At 40.2% G+C, this 22,624-nt stretch overlaps 1 protein-coding gene across 5 annotated transcripts in view; it reads left to right on the forward strand.

The window, feature by feature from the left end:
- GPD2 (glycerol-3-phosphate dehydrogenase 2) overlaps window positions 1-22,624 on the forward strand; it is a 140,606-nt gene that overhangs the window by 61,421 nt on the left and 56,561 nt on the right. For 3 of the 5 annotated variants that reach the window (XM_038584542.1, XM_038584540.1, XM_038584541.1), the window contains exons 4-6: window positions 11,171-11,295; window positions 12,572-12,669; window positions 13,708-13,871. In XM_038584542.1, coding sequence (XP_038440470.1) covers window positions 11,171-11,295; window positions 12,572-12,669; window positions 13,708-13,871 — 387 coding nt within the window. Of the gene's footprint in view, window positions 1-9,061; window positions 9,331-9,935; window positions 10,456-11,170; window positions 11,296-12,571; window positions 12,670-13,707; window positions 13,872-22,624 lie in introns of those variants that run through there. The other 2 variants (XM_038584539.1, XM_038584543.1) reach the window with 2 other exon arrangements.

A 22,624-nucleotide genomic window follows, 5' to 3' on the forward strand; every position in this document is an offset into this window, starting at 1 on the left:
CAGTTCGTAACAATTGGCTGAATGTCTTTTTATGTATATGGAGTTTTGTCTGCAGAATATGCCTTATAAAAGGGTTGGATAAACCTCAGTTTGTACTTCTTTTATTACACTGGTATCCCTTGGGGGGTAGGATTTATAATTAAAATGTATAGAGATGCTGAAGTTAATCTGTATTTATCCTTTTACTACAATTTCTGATCATATCAGTAGCCCTCTGAAGTGTGAAATAATCATGGGCATTTGGTTAATGAATTGTGCACTGTTGCTGTTCATTCATGGAATTTGCTCTTTTATTATATTTGATGCTTCACTTAACAACAAATTTTGCTTTCTCTGCGTTTGATATGTTTTTACCAAATTATTCCTGATTGTATCCATTAATCTTTAGTCACATTTGACAAAAATAAATTACTGTGATCTTTTAAAGTTACCAGTAATAATTAGATTTTTCAGGACATCAAAGTTTTGGGGGAACCACTAGATGTTAAAGGGCTTGTATAGAAATGTTTGCACAAGCTTTTTGATGAAATACTATGCCCAAATGCAATTTTGGTAATGGATAAACAAAGACTGTAGAAGGCAAGGAAAAAGTCATGAAGTCTTCCTAATGAACATTTATTTGCATTCTTACCCTCTGCATTTTCTTGGGAATCAATTTTCATTTGTTTCATTTGGGAATATGATTTTATAAACATAATATGCACAATTCTCATCACGTTCTTCTGCAGGTTTCCAGGATCAATAGAAATTGCTTCTCTGTTTAACACTGTGTCCAGTCTCTGGGCAGGAGCCCAGCCTTGACGCACAGTTCGAGGCAGTCTGCCCCCCGTGAGAGCTGGAATGAGGAAAATCTGATAAATATAATCACCCCCTCAGGGTCCTTCAAGGTGTCTTTTCAGTTCATTTTGTTTTTTTATGTGACTTTACCTCTATGTATCAGGGATCACCTAGGACCCTATTTTTTGGTTTAAAACCAGATTTATAACATTTAACCTTTATGGCGTTTAATTCAAATTCCAGAGAATACTGCCTCTTGCAGGAGGGAAATGTTAGCTGTAGTTCTCTTGTTCCAAAAGGGTATACATACTTTTAGTTTATGAATGGTTTATGTCTGGTACTTCCTCAATTCTCAGTTCCTGCACTCTAACATGGTATAGCCCAGTGATTAAGGACACGGGTTATGGAATTAAAATGAAGTGGGATCAAGTCTTGGCTTCATCATTTACTAGCTTTGTGAGCTTCTGCCAAGTGTCATAACCTTATAGAGAGCCTCCAGGTTTTCAGACATAAATGAAAGAGAACAATAAGACTTTTCTGCATAAGTAAAGGTTTATAAAAGGGCGGAGGTGTGTGCATCGTAGGAATAGTACAGAAGAGGGAGAGCCTGGGAAAATAGTGCATTCTGGGAATTAGGAGCCTACACCCTCAACCTCTTCTACTTCCACCCCTCTGTCACCACGATGGAAGAGAAAATCCTATTTTGGGACAGTGGACTTGCAACAGATGAAAGTTTGCTGTTTGCTGAACAGTACTAGTTAGACCAGATTGCAAATTCCTACTAAAATTTGTTGGAAATTTAATGTAATTTTAACTAATATACTGATTGTCTTTGACAATAGCCAGAGGCAGGACTTGGAAAATTGTGCTAAAGTTTATCTGGAAAAATAAGCCTCTGAGACCTTTTGGAATGAATTTTGAAAAAGAGTAATGATGAAAGATACAGAGATCTATCGGATATTAAAGTGTATTTTAAAGCTATTTTATTAAAATAGTTTGCTAAATGAGCATAGAGATAAATGAAACAAAAGAGCCTAGAAATCTAAATACATAAAATTTAGAATATGATAAAGGCAGTATTTCAAATCCTTCATTATTGGTTATTTAATAAGTGGTGTTAGAATATATATATAAATATATACATATATATCTTCCATTTGTCATGTTCCAAGTGAACCAAGGATGTAACAAAAAAACACCATTAAACTATTAGAAGAAAATGTATGTGAATATTTTTTTAAAAATGGAACAAGAATGGTATTTTGGTATTAAAATGGTATTTTTAAGCAGGACACCAACACTGTCATTTTCCATTTGGAAATTTTGCTAAATCTGATTTTAAAAAATTAGAATTTATCTGTGGCAAAAATATAATAAACCTTTGAGACTGGGAAATTACTTATAACTTATCAGACTGGGTTTGTTTCATATTTTTCAACTTCTCTATATCCCTTCTTTAGTATGTCTATGATAAAGAGTGGATAGCTAGATTCTTCTGTATTTTTTTAAAGTTTATTCATTTAAGTAATCTCTGTACCCAGCATGGGGCTTGAACTCGTGACCCTAAGATTAGGAGTCCATGCTCTTCCAACTGAGCCAGCCAGGAGCCAGGGGATTTTTTTTTTTTTTTAATGCTTAATAAAGAGAATCTATCTTTATTTTTTTTATTAAGATTTTTATTTTGATTCCAATTAGAATCTGTCTTTAGGTGAATCTGATCCATTTAAAGATAGATTCTATTAAGCATAAAAAAAAGAATGGAATTTGAATTATTTCCATTTGTTTGGATGCTGTATGAATCTATTTTGTATTTTTTACCTTACATCTTTTATTTTGCCGCTTTTCCTTCCTTCCTTTCTTTCATTCATATGAAACCACGTTTAGGGGATCCCTGGGTGGCGCAGCGGTTTGGCGCCTGCCTTTGGCCCAGGGCGCGATACTGGAGACCCCAGGATCGAATCCCACATCGGGCTCCTGGTGCATGGAACCTGCTTCTCCCTCTGCCTGTGTCTCTGCCTCTCTCTCGCTCTCTGTGACTATCATAAATAAATTTTAAAAAAATTAAAAAAAAAAAGAAACCACGTTTATATAACTCTGTTTCCATACCTTAAATTGTACACATAGAGTCCTTTCCACTCTTGAATCCCATCAGAGACTTTTCTCAGAGCCAAATTGAGGCTCTTACCCTGTGTTGATATTGGGTATTGTACAGATTGATTGCTGAGCCAGCTGATGGTGCTTTGGCTTAGGTGATGCTCTGTCAGTCTTCCTATATCCTAGTTATGTCCCCACAGATAGTCCACAGCCCCGGACAGTGGTCAGCAGAAGCATCTCCACCAGAAATTCAGGTACTTAGTCCAGCTTTCTTACCTCTCCTTGCAAGGGAGACTTGTATTCCTCTTGCCCTTCAGGAATTGAATTTTTGGATGCTTTTGCCTATTTCAGACCCAGAGCTCAGCAAGACGGAGGCTTTTGGCCTCCCTACTCCACTCTGAATTTCTGCTGCATTTCTGATCCAAAGTGTGTTTATTTTTGAGTCAACCTTGTTCTTTAAATATACATAGAGATTATTTTCTCTGTGTTTGCAGAAGAGGAGGAGTTCAAAGTTGAACTCATAATGCCATATCGATCTAAATTTTACTTACAGCAATATATAATAGCAAAATCCTGAGGCCTGGTTTAATAAATTGGGTACATTCCATCATCGAAAAGAGGTTTATATGCATTTTCAGGAAAAAAATGGCTAAAATGTATTATAAATTGGAAAACAAGTTGTGAAGAATAATGAGCTTTTTAATCGTATTTGTGTTTAAAGCAAAATGGTACACAGGTTGTATACTATCATAAGCATAAAAGTTTCTGGAAATATATATGGGACATTTCTATTGTTAATGTTGTCTACATCTGAATTTTGTAACTAGAAAGCCAGTAGTAGATTAGTCTCTCCTTTCATCTGTGTCAGTTGTTTGGATAGTCTTCCTCTCTTTGAAGACCAGCAATTTTTATAATAAAAAAGTAAAAGGAAGCACTAACAGCAACTCCCTTCTTCCCTCATAACTATATTATTCAAATTAATGTTATAGCTTAATACATTTTTGTGCCTCCATAGTCTGTGTGTATTAAGGAACACACTGTGTTAAGGATACATTCTACTGTAACGTGACATCTCCTTTAATAGTTTATCTGTTTCTTAATATAAAAATAGTAATAGATATGAAATAACTAATCCAATATATAATTCTGTAAAATGCTAACCTTCATTGTTAGAAAAAAACTGGGCCAACACATACGATTGAGACTGCGAGGATTAACAAGCTGTAGAAGAGTTATTTTTTTAAGCGATTGATCCTTCATATAAAATGTTCAGCCTTTGGCTTAGTACGTTGTCTTACTAATGGCATTGGCTTTCTGATATCCAAGGGTAAGTGCCCAAAGCTTTTCTACAGAAAGATAAACTTTCCCTTCCTTAAACTGCAGCATTTTTCCTTCATGGGGCATGTGGCTTTAATACATATGCTATGGTACTAATGCACAGAGTATTTAAATTTTTTGATCTGTAGATTACCTTGGTGCCTCTGCTAGGTAATTCACAGGAGTTAATCTCTCCTTTCTGTTTAAAAATATCTAAGTAATGCCATATCTGAAAATTTATTCTAATGGAATAATTAAAAGTGCAAAGATTTTAAATGAAAATATGTTACAGTACTATCTGTGATAGTGAAGGTATGAAATAACCCAAATGTTCAAAAATAGGAAATTGAATATAAATCATTGTAAATATTTAGTGTAATACTATTCATACATTAAAAATGAGATTATAGAAAAATATGTATTGACATGGAGAGATGTTTACAATAAATAATGTTAAATGAAAAAAATGGAATATATCATATGATCCTATTTTTGTAAAAATGTACATATGTGATTATATCCATGCATAAAAATGTGAACGTTTAAATGTTCACAAATGTCAACTAACTATGGTTATCTCTAAGCGGTGTGATTACAGGAGAGTTTTATTTTGTTCTCTTTACTTCTCTGCATTTATTATATTGAGTATGTTTTCATGCATAATAAGATAATCAGTAAAAGGTATTAAAATATACTTCTGTTCTGTATCATGTTGTGAAAGTTAAATGTCGTATCATTCTTCCCCTTAGAAGGTAATTATGCCTCCATATTCATTCAACTGTCTTGAGCCACATATTGGTTTAGTTGGAAGTGCTTGGTACCTAAATGTCCTCACTTAGGTCCAAAAAAGGCAAAGCTATGGCCCTTGCCATACATCGCTCAGGACACAGTTTGAACTTGGTAGAAGATGGGTTGAAGATGATGGAAAGGAAGATTTCATTTGACTTGAAGGATTTTTTTTAAAATTTGTTTATTCATGAGAGACCTAGAGAGAGAGGCAGAGACACAGGCAGAGGGAGAAGCAGGCTCCCTGTGGGGGAGCCTGATGCGGGACTCGATTCCGGGACCCCAGGAACGCCCTGAGCCACCCACCTATCCCTCATTTGACTTTATTCTTCCGCTGTAGCTAACCTTGTTATTCCACCTCAGATTTTCAGAGTCATTTCACTCCAAATATTAATACTTCACCACTGTCATGAAATTCCTACTACTGTGAACACCTATTAAAAGCAATCAATAATAAAAATAAATTAATTAAATAACTAAATGTTCTGGTTCATCTCAGCAGTGACAGAGCTCATTGCTTTCCATGAAAAGCAACTGCTAAAAAGAAGAGGGGGGAAAAAGGCTATTCACCATAGAATCTTGGACTAATTTAGGTGAATTACTGTACATGCACAGAGAGGCCAGCCCCTCACTGCCAGCGCCTGGGGAGCCTGTTCTTTCTATGCTAAGGGAAGATCTTCCCGAACTCCTCAGATCCACAGCCAGCCAGGAGGAGTTGCTTGAAGCCTTGGGTACATTATTTTGACGGCCTTCAAACTGAATTATTTTATCTAAGAGCACAACATGTTAGTATTAAATGTCACTTAAAAATACTGTTTGTTCTCTTTAAGATGGTAAAGCAGTACCCTTTTTTCACTGCCTTGCTTTATACTTAAAAGTATCAGAAAATGGAGTTCTGAATTTTGATCAGTAATTTTTGAGGGGAGGAAAATTTTGGAGTTTTGAAAGGTGAAACAGAAAGGAGCACATTAGGTAATGGAACTGTGCAAGATTATAAGGCTTTTTATAATTTCATTGTCTTTGCTGTGGTCAGTTCATCAGTTAAAAAACATTTATGAGAAACAGATCTTTTTCTTTTTTAAGATTTTATTTATTTATTCATGAGAGACACGGAGAGAGGCAGAGACACAGGCAGAGGGAGAAGCAGGCTCCCTCCGGGGAGCCTGATGTGGGACTCGATCCTGGGACCCCGGGGATCACACCCTGAGCCAGATGCTCAACCACTGAGCCACCCAGTCATCCCGAGAAACAGATCTAATAATGTCTTGATTTTGCATCACTTTCCTCCTCCCTCGTTCCATTGTTCTCATTCAATAAAAGTGAGAAATTATTTAGTGTGTAATAACAGTTGAAAATTTAAATATATGTTTTTTCAAATATCTGGGTATTTTTGTGTGTGTGTGTGTGTGTGTGTGTGGTTCTGAAAACTTTTGGTAGTACTTTTAGGTTACATAGTGCTTGAGTATGTCAATTTAGCTATAACTTTGGAGGTTAAATTTTTATGTTTTCTTGCTCTGGAAGGAGCGTTATCATTTCACTCCAGAAATTCTGGTGGGTAGCTGATGATATGACACTAGAAATAATAGGACAAGCAAAACAGCCTGGTTTGACAGAGAAGCCCATTTTAACTTTTGTTGGTATTCACTAGGGTTTCTCACATAAATACATGTGAAGAACTTTTTTAAATGTCCAATACTTGCAAAAGCAGTTTTGAGGCTTTAAAGTGTTAGCTCTCACTTACATATCCTGAAATATCCTCCTGAGATGGCTTGCTAATTCCTAGAGTAGTTCCCTGCCTCACACTCTGTCAGTTTAGGAAAGAAAAAAAAAATCCTTCCTGATAACATAAGCCCATAAAATTCTCTGTTCACATCACTCTCCAGTACCATCTACTGCCTTGTGAGGCTGGACTCTTTATTGCCCTACTCCTGCCCTATGGCACATCCCCTAAATGGTGTGCCTCCAGCTCTTCTCCACCACAGCCTATCCTCCACTCCCACAGGGGTTTGTGTTTCTCAAAACAATATCTGAGAATTTCTGGAAAAATTAAAATAAAATAAAAATAAAAAGTAAAAATAAAATCTTAAAAAAATGGATAACTTGTAGCCGAGTACAGTGTTCAGGATCGTGCATCTATAGCATTGATGTCAAGTCTTGTGCTTTCTAACAAAGTATTTGCTACTCAAACCAATTCATGACTTGGAGCCACGTTCTCAGAGGCATTTTCCTTGTCAGGAGACTCTGATCCTACTTTCTTGTGAGAAACAACTGCAGGTGGGACAGAGTCCACATTCCCTAATGTGGATGTACGGCCCTTTGTGACCTGCCTCTTACTCTTCCTCCCACTAGATCTTCACATCGTCCCCAGCCCCAACGTGACAAGTGGCCCCCCAATGAGCTGGGCCATCTCGAGCATTTGCCTTTCTCGTGCTTAAGATTTTATTTACGAGAGAGAGAGCGAGAGAGAGAGAGAGAGAGAGAGAGGGAGAGGCAGAGACCCAGGCAGAGGGAGAAGCAGGCTCCCTGCAGGAGCCCGACTCGGGCCTCGACCCCAGGTCCCCGGGGTCACGCTCTGGGTCAGGGCGGGTGCTCAGCCGCTGGGCCCCAGGCGGCTTACGTGCTGGCTCTTGCCCGCGTTCGTCCCCCGCCAGCGGCTGCCCCCTAAACTCAGCCCTTCCTGCAGCCCCCGGCCCAGGTACCAGTGACAGCTTCGGCTGTGCCCGCGGTTCTTGTTCACGCGGGAGTCGTGCCATCAGCAAACGACGACAACTTCTTGGCGTGGACCGCGAGCCATCACCCAGCCCAGCGGGGCGGGCGGCCGTGCTCCCAGCAAGTCCCGCGCCCTGGGCACGACTCCCCTCCGCCCGGCCACGCCTCGCTCCTTGTGACCCGAAGCCTGGGGGCCGCCTCGAGTCCGCGGCCCTGAAACGCGGCAGCCTGCTGCCCCCCGGCCAACCAGCGAGGCCAGGGGAGCGGAAGTCGGCCAACCAGCGAGGCCAGGGGAGCGGAAGTCGGCCAACCAGAGAGGGCAGGGGAGCGGAAGTCGGCCAACCAGCGAGGCCAGGGGAGCGGAAGTCGGCCAACCAGAGCGGGCAGGGGAGCGGAAGTCGGCCAACCAGCGAGGCCAGGGGAGCGGAAGTCGGCCAACCAGAGCGGGCAGGGGAGCGGAAGTCGGCCAACCAGAGCGGGCAGGGGAGCGGAAGTCGGCAAACCAGAGCGGGCAGCGGAGCGGAAGTCGGCCAACCAGAGAGGGCAGGGGAGCGGAAGTCGGCCTACCAGAGCGGGCAGGGGAGCGGAAGTCGGCCAACCAGCGAGGCCAGGGGAGCGGAAGTCGGCCAACCAGAGCGGGCAGCGGAGCGGAAGTCGGCCAACCAGAGCGGGCAGGGGAGCGGAAGTCGGCCAACCAGAGCGGGCAGGGGAGCGGAAGTCGGCCAACCAGCGAGGCCAGGGGAGCGGAAGTCGGCCAACCAGAGCGGGCAGCGGAGCGGAAGTCGGCCAACCAGAGCGGGCAGGGGAGCGGAAGTCGGCCAACCAGAGCGGGCAGCGGAGCGGAAGTCGGCCAACCAGCGAGGCCAGGGGAGCGGAAGTCGGCCAACCAGAGCTGGCAGGGGAGCGGAAGTCGGCCAACCAGAGCGGGCAGGGGAGCGGAAGTCGGCCAACCAGAGCGGGCAGGGGAGCGGAAGTCGGCCAACCAGAGCGGGCAGCGGAGCGGAAGTCGGCCAACCAGCGAGGCCAGGGGAGCGGAAGTCGGCCAACCAGAGCGGGCAGGGGAGCGGAAGTCGGCCAACCAGAGCGGGCAGCGGAGCGGAAGTCGGCCAACCAGCGAGGCCAGGGGAGCGGAAGTCGGCCAACCAGAGCTGGCAGGGGAGCGGAAGTCGGCCAACCAGAGCGGGCAGGGGAGCGGAAGTCGGCCAACCAGAGCGGGCAGGGGAGCGGAAGTCGGCCAACCAGAGAGGCCAGGAGAGCGGAAGTCGGCCAATCAGAGAGGCCAGGGGAGCGGAAGTCGGCCAACCAGAGCGGGCAGGGGAGCGGAAGTCGGCCAACCAGAGAGGCCAGGGGAGCGGAAGTTGGCCAACCAGAGCGGCCAGGGGAGCGGAAGTCGGCCAACCAGCGAGGCCCGGGGAGCGGAAGTCGGCCAACCAGAGCGGGCAGCGGAGCGGAAGTCGGCCAACCAGAGTGGGCAGGGGAGCGGAAGTCGGCCAACCAGAGCGGGCAGCGGAGCGGAAGTCGGCCAACCAGAGAGGCCAGGGGAGCGGAAGTCGGCCAACCAGCGAGGCCAGGGGAGCGGAAGTCCAGGCTCCCGGGCCTTCAGGACAGAGGTGCCTCCTCTGCCTCCTGCCGAGAGGAGCCGGCAGGGTGGGGCCTGCGCTCAGGGAGGGGTCATGCCGGGAGGGGGCGCCATGGGCGGGGGGTGGTTGGTGGCGAGTGCTTGGCCCTGCCTCTCCTGGCCTGGTGGGCCGAGCCCCGGACTCCGCGGAGCCTGACAGGCCTCGCTGAGGCGCGGGTTCCCAGGTGCCGCGGGAGGTGGGCCCCGGGCCCGCGAGAGCCGTCTCCTCAGACGGAGGAGCCGCTGAGCAGAGCATCCCAAGAGCTCGCCCCCCCGCCCCTGTCCGCGGTTTTAGGCGGGGCTCCCGGTTTCCCCCCAGCCCGGAGTAAGAGCGGAGTCCTCTGTATTTTCCAGTCTGGCGCCTGTAAAACTGCCGCGTCTCCCCGCGTGTCTGGGCGGGAGCGGCTCGGCGGCTCGTCCGCCCGACTCCGGCCTAATTAATGCCCGCCCGGGGCCTGCCTTGTAGGTTCCCAATATCCTTCTAAAAAAAAAAAAAAGAAAAAAGAAAAAAATATATAGATAGATAGATATATAGATATAGATATAGATATAGATATGCGACGCATTTTTCTGTTTTTTTTTTTTTTTTCCAAATACATTCAGTACTAAGTTTACTAAGCGTATCTGATAGAGTTTCCACAGTTGAGACTTCGACAGATCCTTGCCTGGCATAAATGCTTCCGAAGTGTGACCCGAGGCTACAGCACCTGTGATTTCTGTGTTATTTTGCTAGTTAGTTAGAGCATTAGTGGTTTTGCCCTTGAATCAAAGTTCTCTACTTTTTCCTCCGTGGTTTCCAAATATTTTGTCCTCTTGAGTCAAGGGAATTGCCCTGATTTTATGATGACATTTGGGTACGATATTTAAACTGTTAAAAGTTATAAAAACGACCCTTTGGTATTAAATGTAATAAGTGGTTCTGAATTGAATACATGCACAGATTATCTTATATGGGCTTTGTGAGCCCAGACTGTTCTAGTTGCATATTCTCATTGTAACTGACTCTGCCATTCTCTCATCCCCTGTGAGTACACCGGCTGTGACAGTGCCTCGTGGCTTGGTGTTGCTATCCACTTTGCATCTCTAACGGGTGTATGACACTTGCAGTGCTTACTGTTGGTCCCAGCCAGGCCTGAAGAAGCAGGGATGACTCTGTAAGAAAACAAAACAAAGCTGGTTTCATCCCTACGGGATTTATTGCAACCCTCAAAGAAAGGGGCAGAGATAAGACTCCTAGAACCAACGTATCTCTGCTCACCTTAATCTTTACCCAGAATATTGTCTTGTCTTTACTCATGGATACTCTGCACGGGGTCTATTGGTTCTGGCTAGTATTTTTCTTTGTAATTCTATAGTACTATGCTTGCATGTCTTAAACTATGAACCCCTCAGTGTCAGAGGTTATTCTCTTCCTTCTTCCCTTTTGGTGCTTTTGGTCTTTCCCCCCCATTTCATGGGAATGAAGGGCTGGAATGGGTGAGAGACTTGTAATGAGGGATGAATGTGAGTTCCACAAGGCTTCAAAACCACACTGAGTTAACTCTACATGGGTCAGGATGGGTGCCAGGCTCTCCTTTGACCCTCTGGGTGCCCCAGAGTATGTTACTGCCATGAAATTGTACTGTAATATTTTCTAGTTGTGATTCATTCACAGTTTAATATGCTTCTAGTTCTGGTTTGACTTTTCCCCCAGGAAGAGGCTAAAATCTCTTCATTATAATATAGACAGTGTACTGCACTTTGAATACAAATTTATCCATGTTCAGAGTAATTTTTCTTGTGATTGTCTCTACCCTGGAGAAGTGCCTTTAATGAATTACATACAAATTGTGTAATTTAAGAAGTTAATTTGGTTTTCTGGTTACACAGGACTAAAAACAGCCCTTGTAGAAAGAGATGATTTCTCATCAGGGACCAGCAGCAGAAGCACTAAATTGATCCATGGTGGTGTGAGATATCTTCAGAAGGCTATCATGAAGTTGGATATTGAGCAGGTAATTGTGTATGCTGGTTGTTAAACAAAAATTGCGACTATGCTTTTTTCTACCCAATTAAATCAGTTTTTTTTTTTTTTATGGCTTTTAACGTTTCTTCCTGTTGGAAATACCTATTTAGTGTGTATTCTGCTGAAATATCTTTCAGGAGAGGTGTGCCCGGCTCTTTCCTGTAGCTTCGCGTTTATGGGTAATCAGGGGCTTTTTCTATGCAGGCGCATCAAGGTAGCAGATTTACAGAATCACCTTTGGATATGTTGCCTTTTATCAGTTGTGATTGTTTGTTTGTTTTGCCAATGGCTAACAAATTGCTACTTCCAGACAATTTCGGGGAGGGCGGCTCTGTTGTAATACAGAAGTGTTAAATTGATCCTCTTAACTCTAAGTGCAATCATACGCTCATATTGTCACTGACATATTCTTAAGGAAAAGATGATCTGAGTCATGCTTTTCTTATGTCACACTTTATTGTGTCCAGTCTGCCACCATTTGAAAACTGCCAAGGCAGTGTGGAAGATGACATTTCCCAGAGGGGTAAAAAAAAAAAAATCAGCTGAACTCCCTATCTGCTTCTGGTACATGAAAACCACAGCAGTGCTAACTTGACATTGTCAGTTTCGAACGTGTCCTCTTTTCTTCCGTGTCTCCTCGGCATTGTGATGGATGCAAAGAAAAGAGCATTAGACTTAGAATCCGATGACTTGTGATGTGTTCCAGCTTATTTATTCAATTTCTATGCACCTCAGTTTTCTCATTTTTAAGTTAGTGTTATAATAGTAATGCTGGCTTTTCAGAGAGGCATAACGAAGGGAAAAGGAGTCAAGATGAAAGCCTTTCTGTAAACTATAAAATACTGTGCAACTCCTAAGTACCATCTCTGCTGTGTTAGTGGAGGCAAGAAGGGGACATTTAGCATGAATTGGAACAATCTGTTATTTCTTACAGGGGGAAATATTATAGAGGACTGAGAGGGCGGACAATACAGAGAATGCAAGATAAATTGTTACAATAATCTTGTAACTCCAGTCAGGAAAATATCTTACACCTGGGAACTCTGACAGCATGTTTTTCTCCTATGCAAATACAGTTAAGGTTTCTAAAAAATCTTTCAGGTTGACAGCATGATGTATTATTAGAAATTTGATTAGGAGGGAGCTATCCTCACTCAGAGGTAGAGGGTTTCTGTGTATCAATCAGTTGGCAGGGTGTCTATTTGCCATTTGAAAATATTATGATCTGTTACTGCCAAACTAATTTTCTCTGTTTTGCTTTTCAGTATAGGATGGTAAAAGAAGCCCTTCATGAACGTGCCAACCTACTAGAAATTGCTCCCCATTTATCAGCTCCGTTGCCTATAATGCTTCCAATTTACAAGTAAGCCTTTCGATATCATCTTTATGCTACTTGCTCAACTGAGGTCAATAGAACAACACAGTTTTAATGGAAATAGTCCCTCAATGTGTATTTCTTAATGTACTTTTAATTGGTCCTAATCTTTAATCCTCTTCAAATGTTTGCCTTTGTTGTGTTTAAAAGCATGGCTTTTCCAAAATTCCCCTTTTCTGACCTACCTCTTAGGACTAGATCTTGAAGGCTGAGGAGGTTGCATTCTGTGTTTATATTTAGTGGTTTCTTACCCCAGTTTACTGAGAGCCTATAGAAGAGCAACTGCATTTGCACTGGGGAACAGAAGAGGGTCATTTGCAGGCTAAAATGCACAGCCGAGAAGTATCCTGCTGCAAAATCTGAACCTAACATGTACCAATTCGAAGCTTAAACCCTTTTGGTTCATTTTAAATGTTCAAATGAACCAGAACTAAAGTTTGGTTTAGAGGTGTCAGATTATAGATTATAAAACCCAATTTTCCTGGTGTTGTTGGAGCTGTCCATGAAATTGCCTTAAGTTGGGATATAGGTAATATGAAACAGTGGTTTGTGTAACTGCTACCCACATGAGTTGTGAGTGCCTAGAAACAGGTTTTGTCATTTCTGTCCATATTTTGTTGTAGACTGCTTAGAACATCTTAAGCCAATGAATCTCTGTACCCTAGGTGCACATTAGCCTCACCCAGGCCCCCAACCTTCGTCCACTTAAAGCAGTCTCCAGACATGTGAGACCCAGGTATCTGTAATTATGGCTGATGATCCCCAGAGAATTCTCAGATGAGGCCAGGTCAAAAAGCACTGCTTTAGGGATGATTCCTGTAAAGTCTCACTGATTCATTTACTTATGTAATTCAGCTCAGTTGGTGTCAAAAACAGTCACACAGTTCCTCCTGTTTCTTTTGCAGTAAGTACACATCTAGATACACTTTGCTTTTCTTAAATGTAAAGTATATTATAACTTAAAGTGGCATTCTATAATGTTCTGCTCTGTGTCTCAAGAAACCTTTCTCCCTATTTATGCTGTAGGTGGTGGCAGCTACCTTACTACTGGGTAGGAATCAAGCTATATGATCTGGTTGCAGGAAGTAATTGCCTGAAAAGCAGTTATGTCCTCAGCAAATCGAGAGCCCTTGAGCATTTCCCAATGCTCCAGAAGGACAAACTGGTAGGAGCAATTGTCTACTATGACGGTATGTGATTTTCTTTCTACAAGACACTTTTCTCTTCCTCGTGACCCTTTTAGTATGTTCTTAATGAGATAGTTTTGCATTCTTAATTTTAATGCTGATCTTCTACAGCACACAAACACGTGTGCGTGTGCACACACACTCACCATTTCGTCTAATACTAGCTGAAAAACTACCTATGGCGTTTTGCTTTTAGTATTGTTTGTTTTTGCATATTCTTTTTCTTCTTTCATTTCTACTTGTGTCTCATGGTTGGTTTGGTTCATTTTCCATCATTATGAATTTGGACCCCACCCACATGCCATTTAATTTGTTATATGTTTGCCAGTGAATACTTGCCTTATGAATATATTATAATGTTGAAAGCAGCTGAGGATCTGTTAGTTTTTCTAGATGAAACCTCTATTTTCAAGGGGTTATAAACCTAGGGAAAAATGCCCCCTGGGCTGAAATTGACATGTTTGTATTTTGCACAGGACACAATTCTTGAACATATAATTTATGTGATGAAGGTAGATGAACATTGCATCTGTTAAACCAAAGCCTCAGGTTTTATTGCTTATTTTATTGTTGTTAGATGTTTTCTAACAGTAACATTATCTAATATCCATGTGCCATGTGTTCCATGTTCATTCTTTGTGTGTGGGGGTGGGTACGGGGGTTGTGAACAATATAATTTTACACACTTTTATTTTTTTTAATTTTTTTTACACACTTTTATTTAAAGGAACTAACTGCTTAATATATCTCCAGATGGACCACAGAGTAATACAAAACAAAACAGGAAAAGCCATTTGTGAAATTTTACTGTAGTTTTAAAGGGTATATGGATTTGGAAAATAGTCCAGGGAGGGATGTCCATTTATAAAATAAATAGGTAGACACAGATAATTGAACATGTTCAGAAAGTCTTAGAAATTTTGTGACACAAAGGAGACAGCCTAGGCTCTATAGCTTTGTGGGTTTTTTTTTTTAATCCATTATGTGATCTTTTGTATTTCCTGTTAGATTTCTAAACTCTTAGCATGAAGAATTTTTTAAATTTTTTCTGTTCTTTCTGTTCTTTTTCTTTTTCTTTCTTTTCTTTTTTTTTTTTTTATCAGGAGACTTTAATATTTATACTTCATATTCTGGGATATCCTGAAGGCTACCCCACTTTTTTTCTTCTTCTCAGTCTTAGATTTCTGAATCAATTTAGCTGTCTGTCATGCTTTCCTATATGAATGCAGAATGTATGTGCACAGAGAGGGCAACAGGGACAAACTCAAGAAAATGTCCTAGGAGCAACAATATTGGAAAAATGTTAAGGGTCTTAGACAAACATTAAAAGCTAGAAAATTCACAATTTACAGTACCTTCCAGCATCTAAGCACCACGGGGGGGGCACTTAACTACTTTTTTGGCGCCCCTGATTGAGCCTCTGTGTTAAAGGACAACCTTCACTGTGATTTTGCTTTCTCTGCATCAGACCTTTAATGCTAATCCATTGTAGTTTTGTGGGTGATTATATTAAAGAGGTTTTTGGTCCAGGAGGAGTAAGAAGGCATTCTGCAAATGGCATCCTGCCCACCCTGACAAGGAAGTGTGTGTGCCCTTTGCCTCACATTACTCATTCCTCCTGTTATCAATCCTCTCAAATACTTGGTCATTTTCCTTCCCACATGATGCAGCAAACACTAACTAGTTTTATTTTTTAGCTTGTGCATATCTGAATCTCCTTGAGAGGGCTGTTAGTGGATGCCATATCTGAATTTGTGGCATCCGGTTTTTTGTTGGGTTGATATTGCTGTGAAGTATAGATTGTTGTTGATTCTACGTAGAGAAACCAAAGGAAATCTATGTCACATGTGCAGAAGAAATATCCGATTAGAAGCAAGGAGAAGAAGAATTTATTTTTTAAAACAGATTTTATGAATTAGAGAGAAAAAGAGCATGAGCGGGGGTAGGGGCAGAGGGAGATTTCCCATTGAGCAAGGAGCCTGATACAGGGCTTGATCCCAGGACTCTGGGATCTGACTGAGCCACCCAGGTACCCCAAGAATTTCTTTAAAATTGGTTTCCATACCTTGTTATAAGTTTGAAAATTATGAGTTTAGCAAGGATTATTGAAAAATATAGACATTGTTATTAAAAATAATTTCCAGGGCACCTGGGTGGCTCAGTGGTTGAGCGTCTGCTTTTGGCCCAGGTCATGATCCTGGGGTCCTGGGATCGGGTCTCACATCAGGCTCCCCAGAGGGAGCCTGCTTCTCCCTCTGCCTGTGTTTCTGTCTCTCTCTGTGTGTCTCTCATGAATAAATAAATAAAATTTAAAAAAAAATTCCAATTGGTATTTGAAAGTTGACTGTAAAAATCTTTAAGTCTTGAAGGGGTGAAAATAATTATATTCTAGTCATTTGAAATATATATGTATATATATGCATATATGTATATAGTTTACACTTATATTTTTATCCTTGTTCTGAAATGATACACATCCAACTATGTCATGCTTGAGGTGAGGCAAAACAAGAATATGAAACAAAGTATAGTGTTATGGTTTCACAACCATGGGGCAACTCCTGTTTTACTCAGTGGTGCAATGAGCAAATTAAATATCAATGAGGGAGTAGGTAGAAGGAGCAGATAAGTAAGGGCACTAGATGTGGTAAATGTGTGCTCAGAGAAAGGAAGGAATGCCTTACCCCTTGACCAAAATAATAACATTATCATCCTGTCACCAAAGTATTTCAGAGATGAAAAGGTACCTGAACATTTACTATTGCCACTGAGGTCTGCAAGTTGTAATTTATAAGATAAAACTTTCTTAACAATAAAAAAAAAATTCTTTATAAATGACCATTATGAGAATGTAATAAGTTATCCAAATAATTTCAAAATGCATATGGGCTGTTTGAAATACTTTTTCTTTTTTTACTTAAAAATGATTTAGAAAAATAAAAAATAATTTAGAGGTGAAATTCACATAAAATCAACCACTTTGTTATTTTATTTATTTATTTTTAAAGATTTTATTTATTCATGAGAGACACAGAGAGAGAGTGAGAGAGAGTGAGAGAGGCAGAGACACAGGCAGAAGGAGAAGCAGGCTCCATGCAGGGAGCCTGACGTGAGACTCGATCCCAGGACCCCAGGATCATGACCTGTGCCAAAAGGTCCTAAACCACTGGGCCACCAGGGATCCCCAAAATCAACCACTTTAAAGTGAACAGAAATAACAATAACAATTTTTGTAACTCCCAACTTGGGAGAATCCTGATTATGGTAAAAAAGTGGCACAAGTAAGTAGCTTGTACTTCTAAATGTCACAAGAATTTTGGCTAAAAATTCTTATTAGTAATTCACTATACAGTTACTTCAGTAACTTTGAAAAGTGAGCTATAACCGTGTGAAAATACAGTAAGACGAGTAAACATTGCCATGGACTTAGACCAGTGTCTCAGGTTGTCTCAACACTGAGACAGAAACTTTAAGGTTTCTCAACACTGAGATGTTAAGGCTGTAAGATGTTCCTTCTGAAGTAGAAAAAGGACGAGGATCAAAGTATTTTTCTTAATTACTCATAAGAATAGTTCATCCTACATAAATAGTGATGGCCATTGCATTTGATTAGGGCAGAATTAATTCTTCCGCTAAAGTCAGTGAGGACAATAAAATAAATTCCACCTACTTTTAAATGTAGTAATTATAGAGGCTATTATATACCTGGCATAGGTATGATCCAGTGCCATATTTTGTTGTTAAACTGCTGAAAAACAAACTCACACATATGGAGGAATAACTACCATCTTTTTCAGCGCAAAGTAAATGTCAAATTTTTCAGTAAAATTCATATGAAGTGAAAGTTGGGCTAGGAAGTGACAGATCAGGTTATATTTCCTTCTTCTATTCTGTCAGAGAAAACATACAGTCAACTCACTGGTTTTCTGATGGAGACACAACCCTGGTGTCGCCTACCTGTTCCTTGGCATAAGCTGTCCTGCAAGCCCTCAGCTAAGCGCTGGCCATAGCCCTGCCCCTGATACGGTGGGGACTGGTGGCTAGTCCAACTCCACTAAGTCGGCAAGAAGCGTTTGAGGCATGACAGGCTTGGGTCTCTTGGCCTGCTGGGACGTATGACTAGCTCTGGAGGGGGTGCCAGTTTCCTAAGGAACTTCTTTTGTCTTCCTCTGTCAACTTGACTTTAATAGTCCTGCTCCTGGAGTATGAGCTTTGGTGCCATTCTAGTCGGGCTCCAGTTATCAGATCCAGTGCACAGAAAATGGGATATAATTAAAAATCATTAAATATTTAAAACCATTAAATACTGCCATTAAGCTTCTATAAGATGAAACTAGAGAACAAAATTACAGCTTTAAATTCTTGCTTCTGAGAGTCAAGGCACTGAGAGAGCTGTCTGTTATTTCATACCCAAGGATGTCCTAAAGTATTCCTTATGCACATATGAAAATAGCTACCTACAGGAAATTACATTAGCTTTCCTAATGTAAATAAAAGTTGGTCATATCCATGTTTCAAAGGGGGAATTAAAGCCCAGGGTTCACTAGAATATTCATTTTTATTCCAGCCTAAAACTCAACAGCATACAAATAGATGAATTCAGCTCGTGAGAGAGCAAAGCCAATTTAATCTCTGGCTCCCCTGAGGTAAATGTAGTTCACGGTCCTGCCCCCACCCCAACCTCAGCTATAATCCCTGGCTCCTGGAGGTAAAAATGCACTGAAGTGAGGAAAATTCTGCAGCAGGATATAATGATTCGAAATGACAGGGACAATAATGACAATGAATTTCATGTCTCCCAGTCATGAGCTGGAGATGCTTGACTAGGCTGACTTATACAATTAAATTGTTACAGGTACAGCAGGAGATGCAGTTAGCTGTGTGCTTTGGGGAACGGTGCCTCTGGCAAAAGGCATATTGTGGAATCCAGACTCTTTTGTTAGGAACAAACTATTACTCCTCTAGGCATGCACCCACAATTGTATACTTTAATAAGAGAAATCCTGGGTGGAAGACAAGTCTTTTATGATGTTGATTTCATCTACTTTGAAAGCAAAAAAAAATCAATTATGCAATAACACAAAGGTTATTTATTTGTTTGTTTGTTTTGGTCTTCTGCTTTTGTTTTTGTTTCTCCTTTGACTTCCTGGAACAGAAGTCAAATTCGAAGATGGTGTCTTTCATCCTCATTCATAACACTTGCAAATACAGTTGTTGAACTAATTGGGTGTTAACAACTTTAAATCTGACAGACACATTAATTTTTTCAGAGTAATAGAAATAGGTTGAAAAAATAACCAAATGATGTAGGTTTGCAAACAAAATGGAGTAATATTATGCAAGTTCGGGCCATGTGCTCCTTAATACCAATTCTTGCAGGCTTGCTCCGGTCATCTCTAAAGTGGACAGCCTTCTGGGGTGCACAGGACCAAGCCACTAGATGTAGAAGAACTTGTTAGAACTTCTACTTGGCTATGTTAGTTTTTACATATAGTTTAAATGTCTATAATATGTAAGTACAAGTGTGTGTGTGTGTATATATATATTATATGTTGATATTATATGCTGATATTTACTGTACTTTTGGGATACTAGACTTAATTTTTCTTTTTTGAACCACTGGGTTAGTAATTTGTCATCATTTTATGTCTTTGATAACTGAACTAATTTGAATGTTTTCAAGATAGATGTATTCAGCTAGAAGATAAATTCCCCTAGAGTAAACATCACCAAATCCATTCCTTCATTTCTCAAGACCCAATTTCTGTGAACTTTGATCGAGGGGTCTAAACCCCTGTCAATAAAAAGGGAGTTATCATTGTGGGGCCCTCAACATTATCAGAATTTGGCATGATACATTAAAACTTTATTGTTTTTATTTTTATTTCCATCTCAAAATAAAAATATAAATACATTAAAAATGTAAAGTAGTTGTATTTGCCAATAATTCTCAAGACTCCTAATCTTTTTTTTAGATCATTATTGTACAGACTGAGGTATAAAAGTATGTAAATATTGAAGCATATAAAAGAATACATTTAACATATATGTAAAGACCCTGGAATCCACTGGCAACCTTAAAACCCCGAGAACATTACCGATACATTGAGGCTATTTGTGACTTTAGATTGTGAATATTCCCCATTTCATTGTCTTTGCTCTTTCCTAAAAAATACTATTATGAATTTTATTATTAGAGTTCCTTCTTTCACTTTTTTATCTGATATAAGTATATTTGAAAATGACCTATTGGTTAGTTTTTTTTTAATGTTTTAAAAGTATAATATGATGTGTTATGTAAGTTGATATAAACACTTTGGAAAACAAACACTTCTAATAAAGTTAAGCATACACAAACCTTGTGATTCAGTAATTCTGCTACTAAATATTTACCCCACAGAAACTCTGACACCTGTCCACTGGGAGATATGTACAGAAAAGTGCATTGCAGCACAGGGTATAACTTCAAAAAGGGAAATGATTCAAATATCCATCGACGGACAAATAAATAAATAACCCATGTATTCACATAATGGAGTAAAACAGCGTTAAAAGTGAGTGAACTCAGCTAAAGTGAACAATGTGGATGAGTCTGGGAAAACTAATGTTGAAAATGGCATGATAGCGCATCTCACAATTGCAAAGCATTACAATCATACTTGGAAGGTGCTTTCCAGAGTGCTGTGGTGTAGTTGAAACAATCAGCAATATGGACGTAGTTAGGTTTACAAACCTTGAGTTTTGAGCCCCACATTACACAACCATGAATTTAGGCCCTTAATACCTCTCACTCACTGTGTATGTTGAGATTTAAATGATTTAATAAATGTAACATAACTTTATAAGTATAAAACATTATGTAAATATTAATCTTTTATTTGGGTCAGTTTTATGGTCCACCAAATTTCTACTTTTTGTGTCACAGAATGAAACACCAGTTCTCTCAAAGTCTCTTTACATATGTAAAATTTGCAGTTTCTTCCAGAAATAAATTGGCAAAACATTCTTAGGAGAAAGGAAAATTTTGTGCGTATAGATATGCTCAAGAATATGATCTTTGATGTTTAAGGGCTAAAAAGCACAACATTTTAAAAGAACTTACTCTGAAAATATCTACCTTTTTAGACGTTGATCTAGAACATATTTAATATTTATTCTTGTGCATATGTAGTTTATACTTATAAGTTAAATGAATAATTTTTATCTTGATTTTCTGCTGTCATCTTTTCCATTGTTTTTTTCCTCTTGTTTTCTGTGAGTTAGATAAGTGAAGCTGACATCATTGCTCATACAGCAGGCATATTTTTGTGCCTTTTTGGTAGTCAGTGTATCTGGATACCAGCTAATGCTAAATGAAGTTTGACATGTACCCCTAAGAAACAAAAGTTATAAATTGTGGCTTCAAAGGAAACCTTAAATAAATAGGACACATTTGTGTCCACCCAGGCTAACATCTAACATATGCTTTAGCTTCCTGATGATGAGACAGAGCAAAATAGCCCCTAGGAAAGTTTGCGATTGTTTATTGCTCACTTGACCAGCACATATTAAATACCAAGCTTTCATCTCATTATAATTAGTTTTTAAAATAATTAAAAGCACACAAAAGTGGATTTGATCAGGTGTAGCATACTGAGTAGTAGTAGTCATCCATATTCTACTCTATATGCAAGCTTAAAAACAGTGCTGAAACTCATCAATAGTAGGATATGTATGCTTATAAGGTGTTTGAACAGATAGTTCTGGTGGGTTCACGGTAAGCTACCTGCGTCTTACTCTGTGGCTCAGCTGATCTTCTGTCTTTTACATTGAAGTACAGTTGACACATAATGTTACATTAGTTTCAGGTGTATCTCAGTTCACTTTTTTTTCTTCAAGATTTTATTTATTCATGAGAGAGAGATTGAGAGAGAGAGAGAGAGAGAGAGAGAGAGAGAGGCAGAGACACAGGCAGAGGGAGAAGCAAGCTTGCTGAGCCACCCAGGCGTCCCTCAGTTGAACTTTTTAAGAAAATGATGCGGGGTCAAAGGTAAAAGCTATTGTATCAAAAATCTCTGTGCCCTCTTCACAGTTTGTTCATACACACACACACATATATAATTTATGGGGCTTCTTCTATTTTTCAGACAATGTCCCTGGCGTTACAGTCAGATGCATTAAAGACCAAGAGTTCTGAGACTTCAGGTTTTCAGAGAATTCAGTGCATATATATGCCAGATTTTGTGCCAAACACATGGTCCCAATGACCAACAGTGTTTTACAGTTGTGTAGCAGAGTATGGTTTTCAGGAACTTCTTTTTCTCATAAATGATTTTGTTTGACCCAACTCAGTGTGTGTGCTGGAATGGGATATAATAATGCCTCCCTATTTCACAGGGGAAGGGAGAATCATAGACAAATATCTGGATCAGTATTTGGACATGTGGGGATATGAAAGTTTGTTTTATTTTGTTTGGGCTAAAGAAAAAGAACTTTACAAAATGTAGATTATAATAATATGATAATAGTACGGCTTCTTTTAGCTACCATTTGGTTTTAAGTATGTCACACAATAAATAGCCCAGTAGTTCAACAAAGTATACACATTTTTATTAAGGGGAAGTTTTAACATATGTGGAAGTAATAAAAATGATAAAATGTACTTCCAGCTTGAGCACTTAGAAACTCATGGCTAAACTTCATCTATATTTTTATATACTCTCCCCTGTCTTCTAGATAGCAAATATTTAATAAATGAATATTTTAATCTGTATCCT

The sequence above is a fragment of the Canis lupus genome, chromosome 36, assembly GCF_011100685.1.
Source record: "Canis lupus familiaris isolate Mischka breed German Shepherd chromosome 36, alternate assembly UU_Cfam_GSD_1.0, whole genome shotgun sequence".
Lineage (NCBI taxonomy): Eukaryota > Metazoa > Chordata > Mammalia > Carnivora > Canidae > Canis > Canis lupus.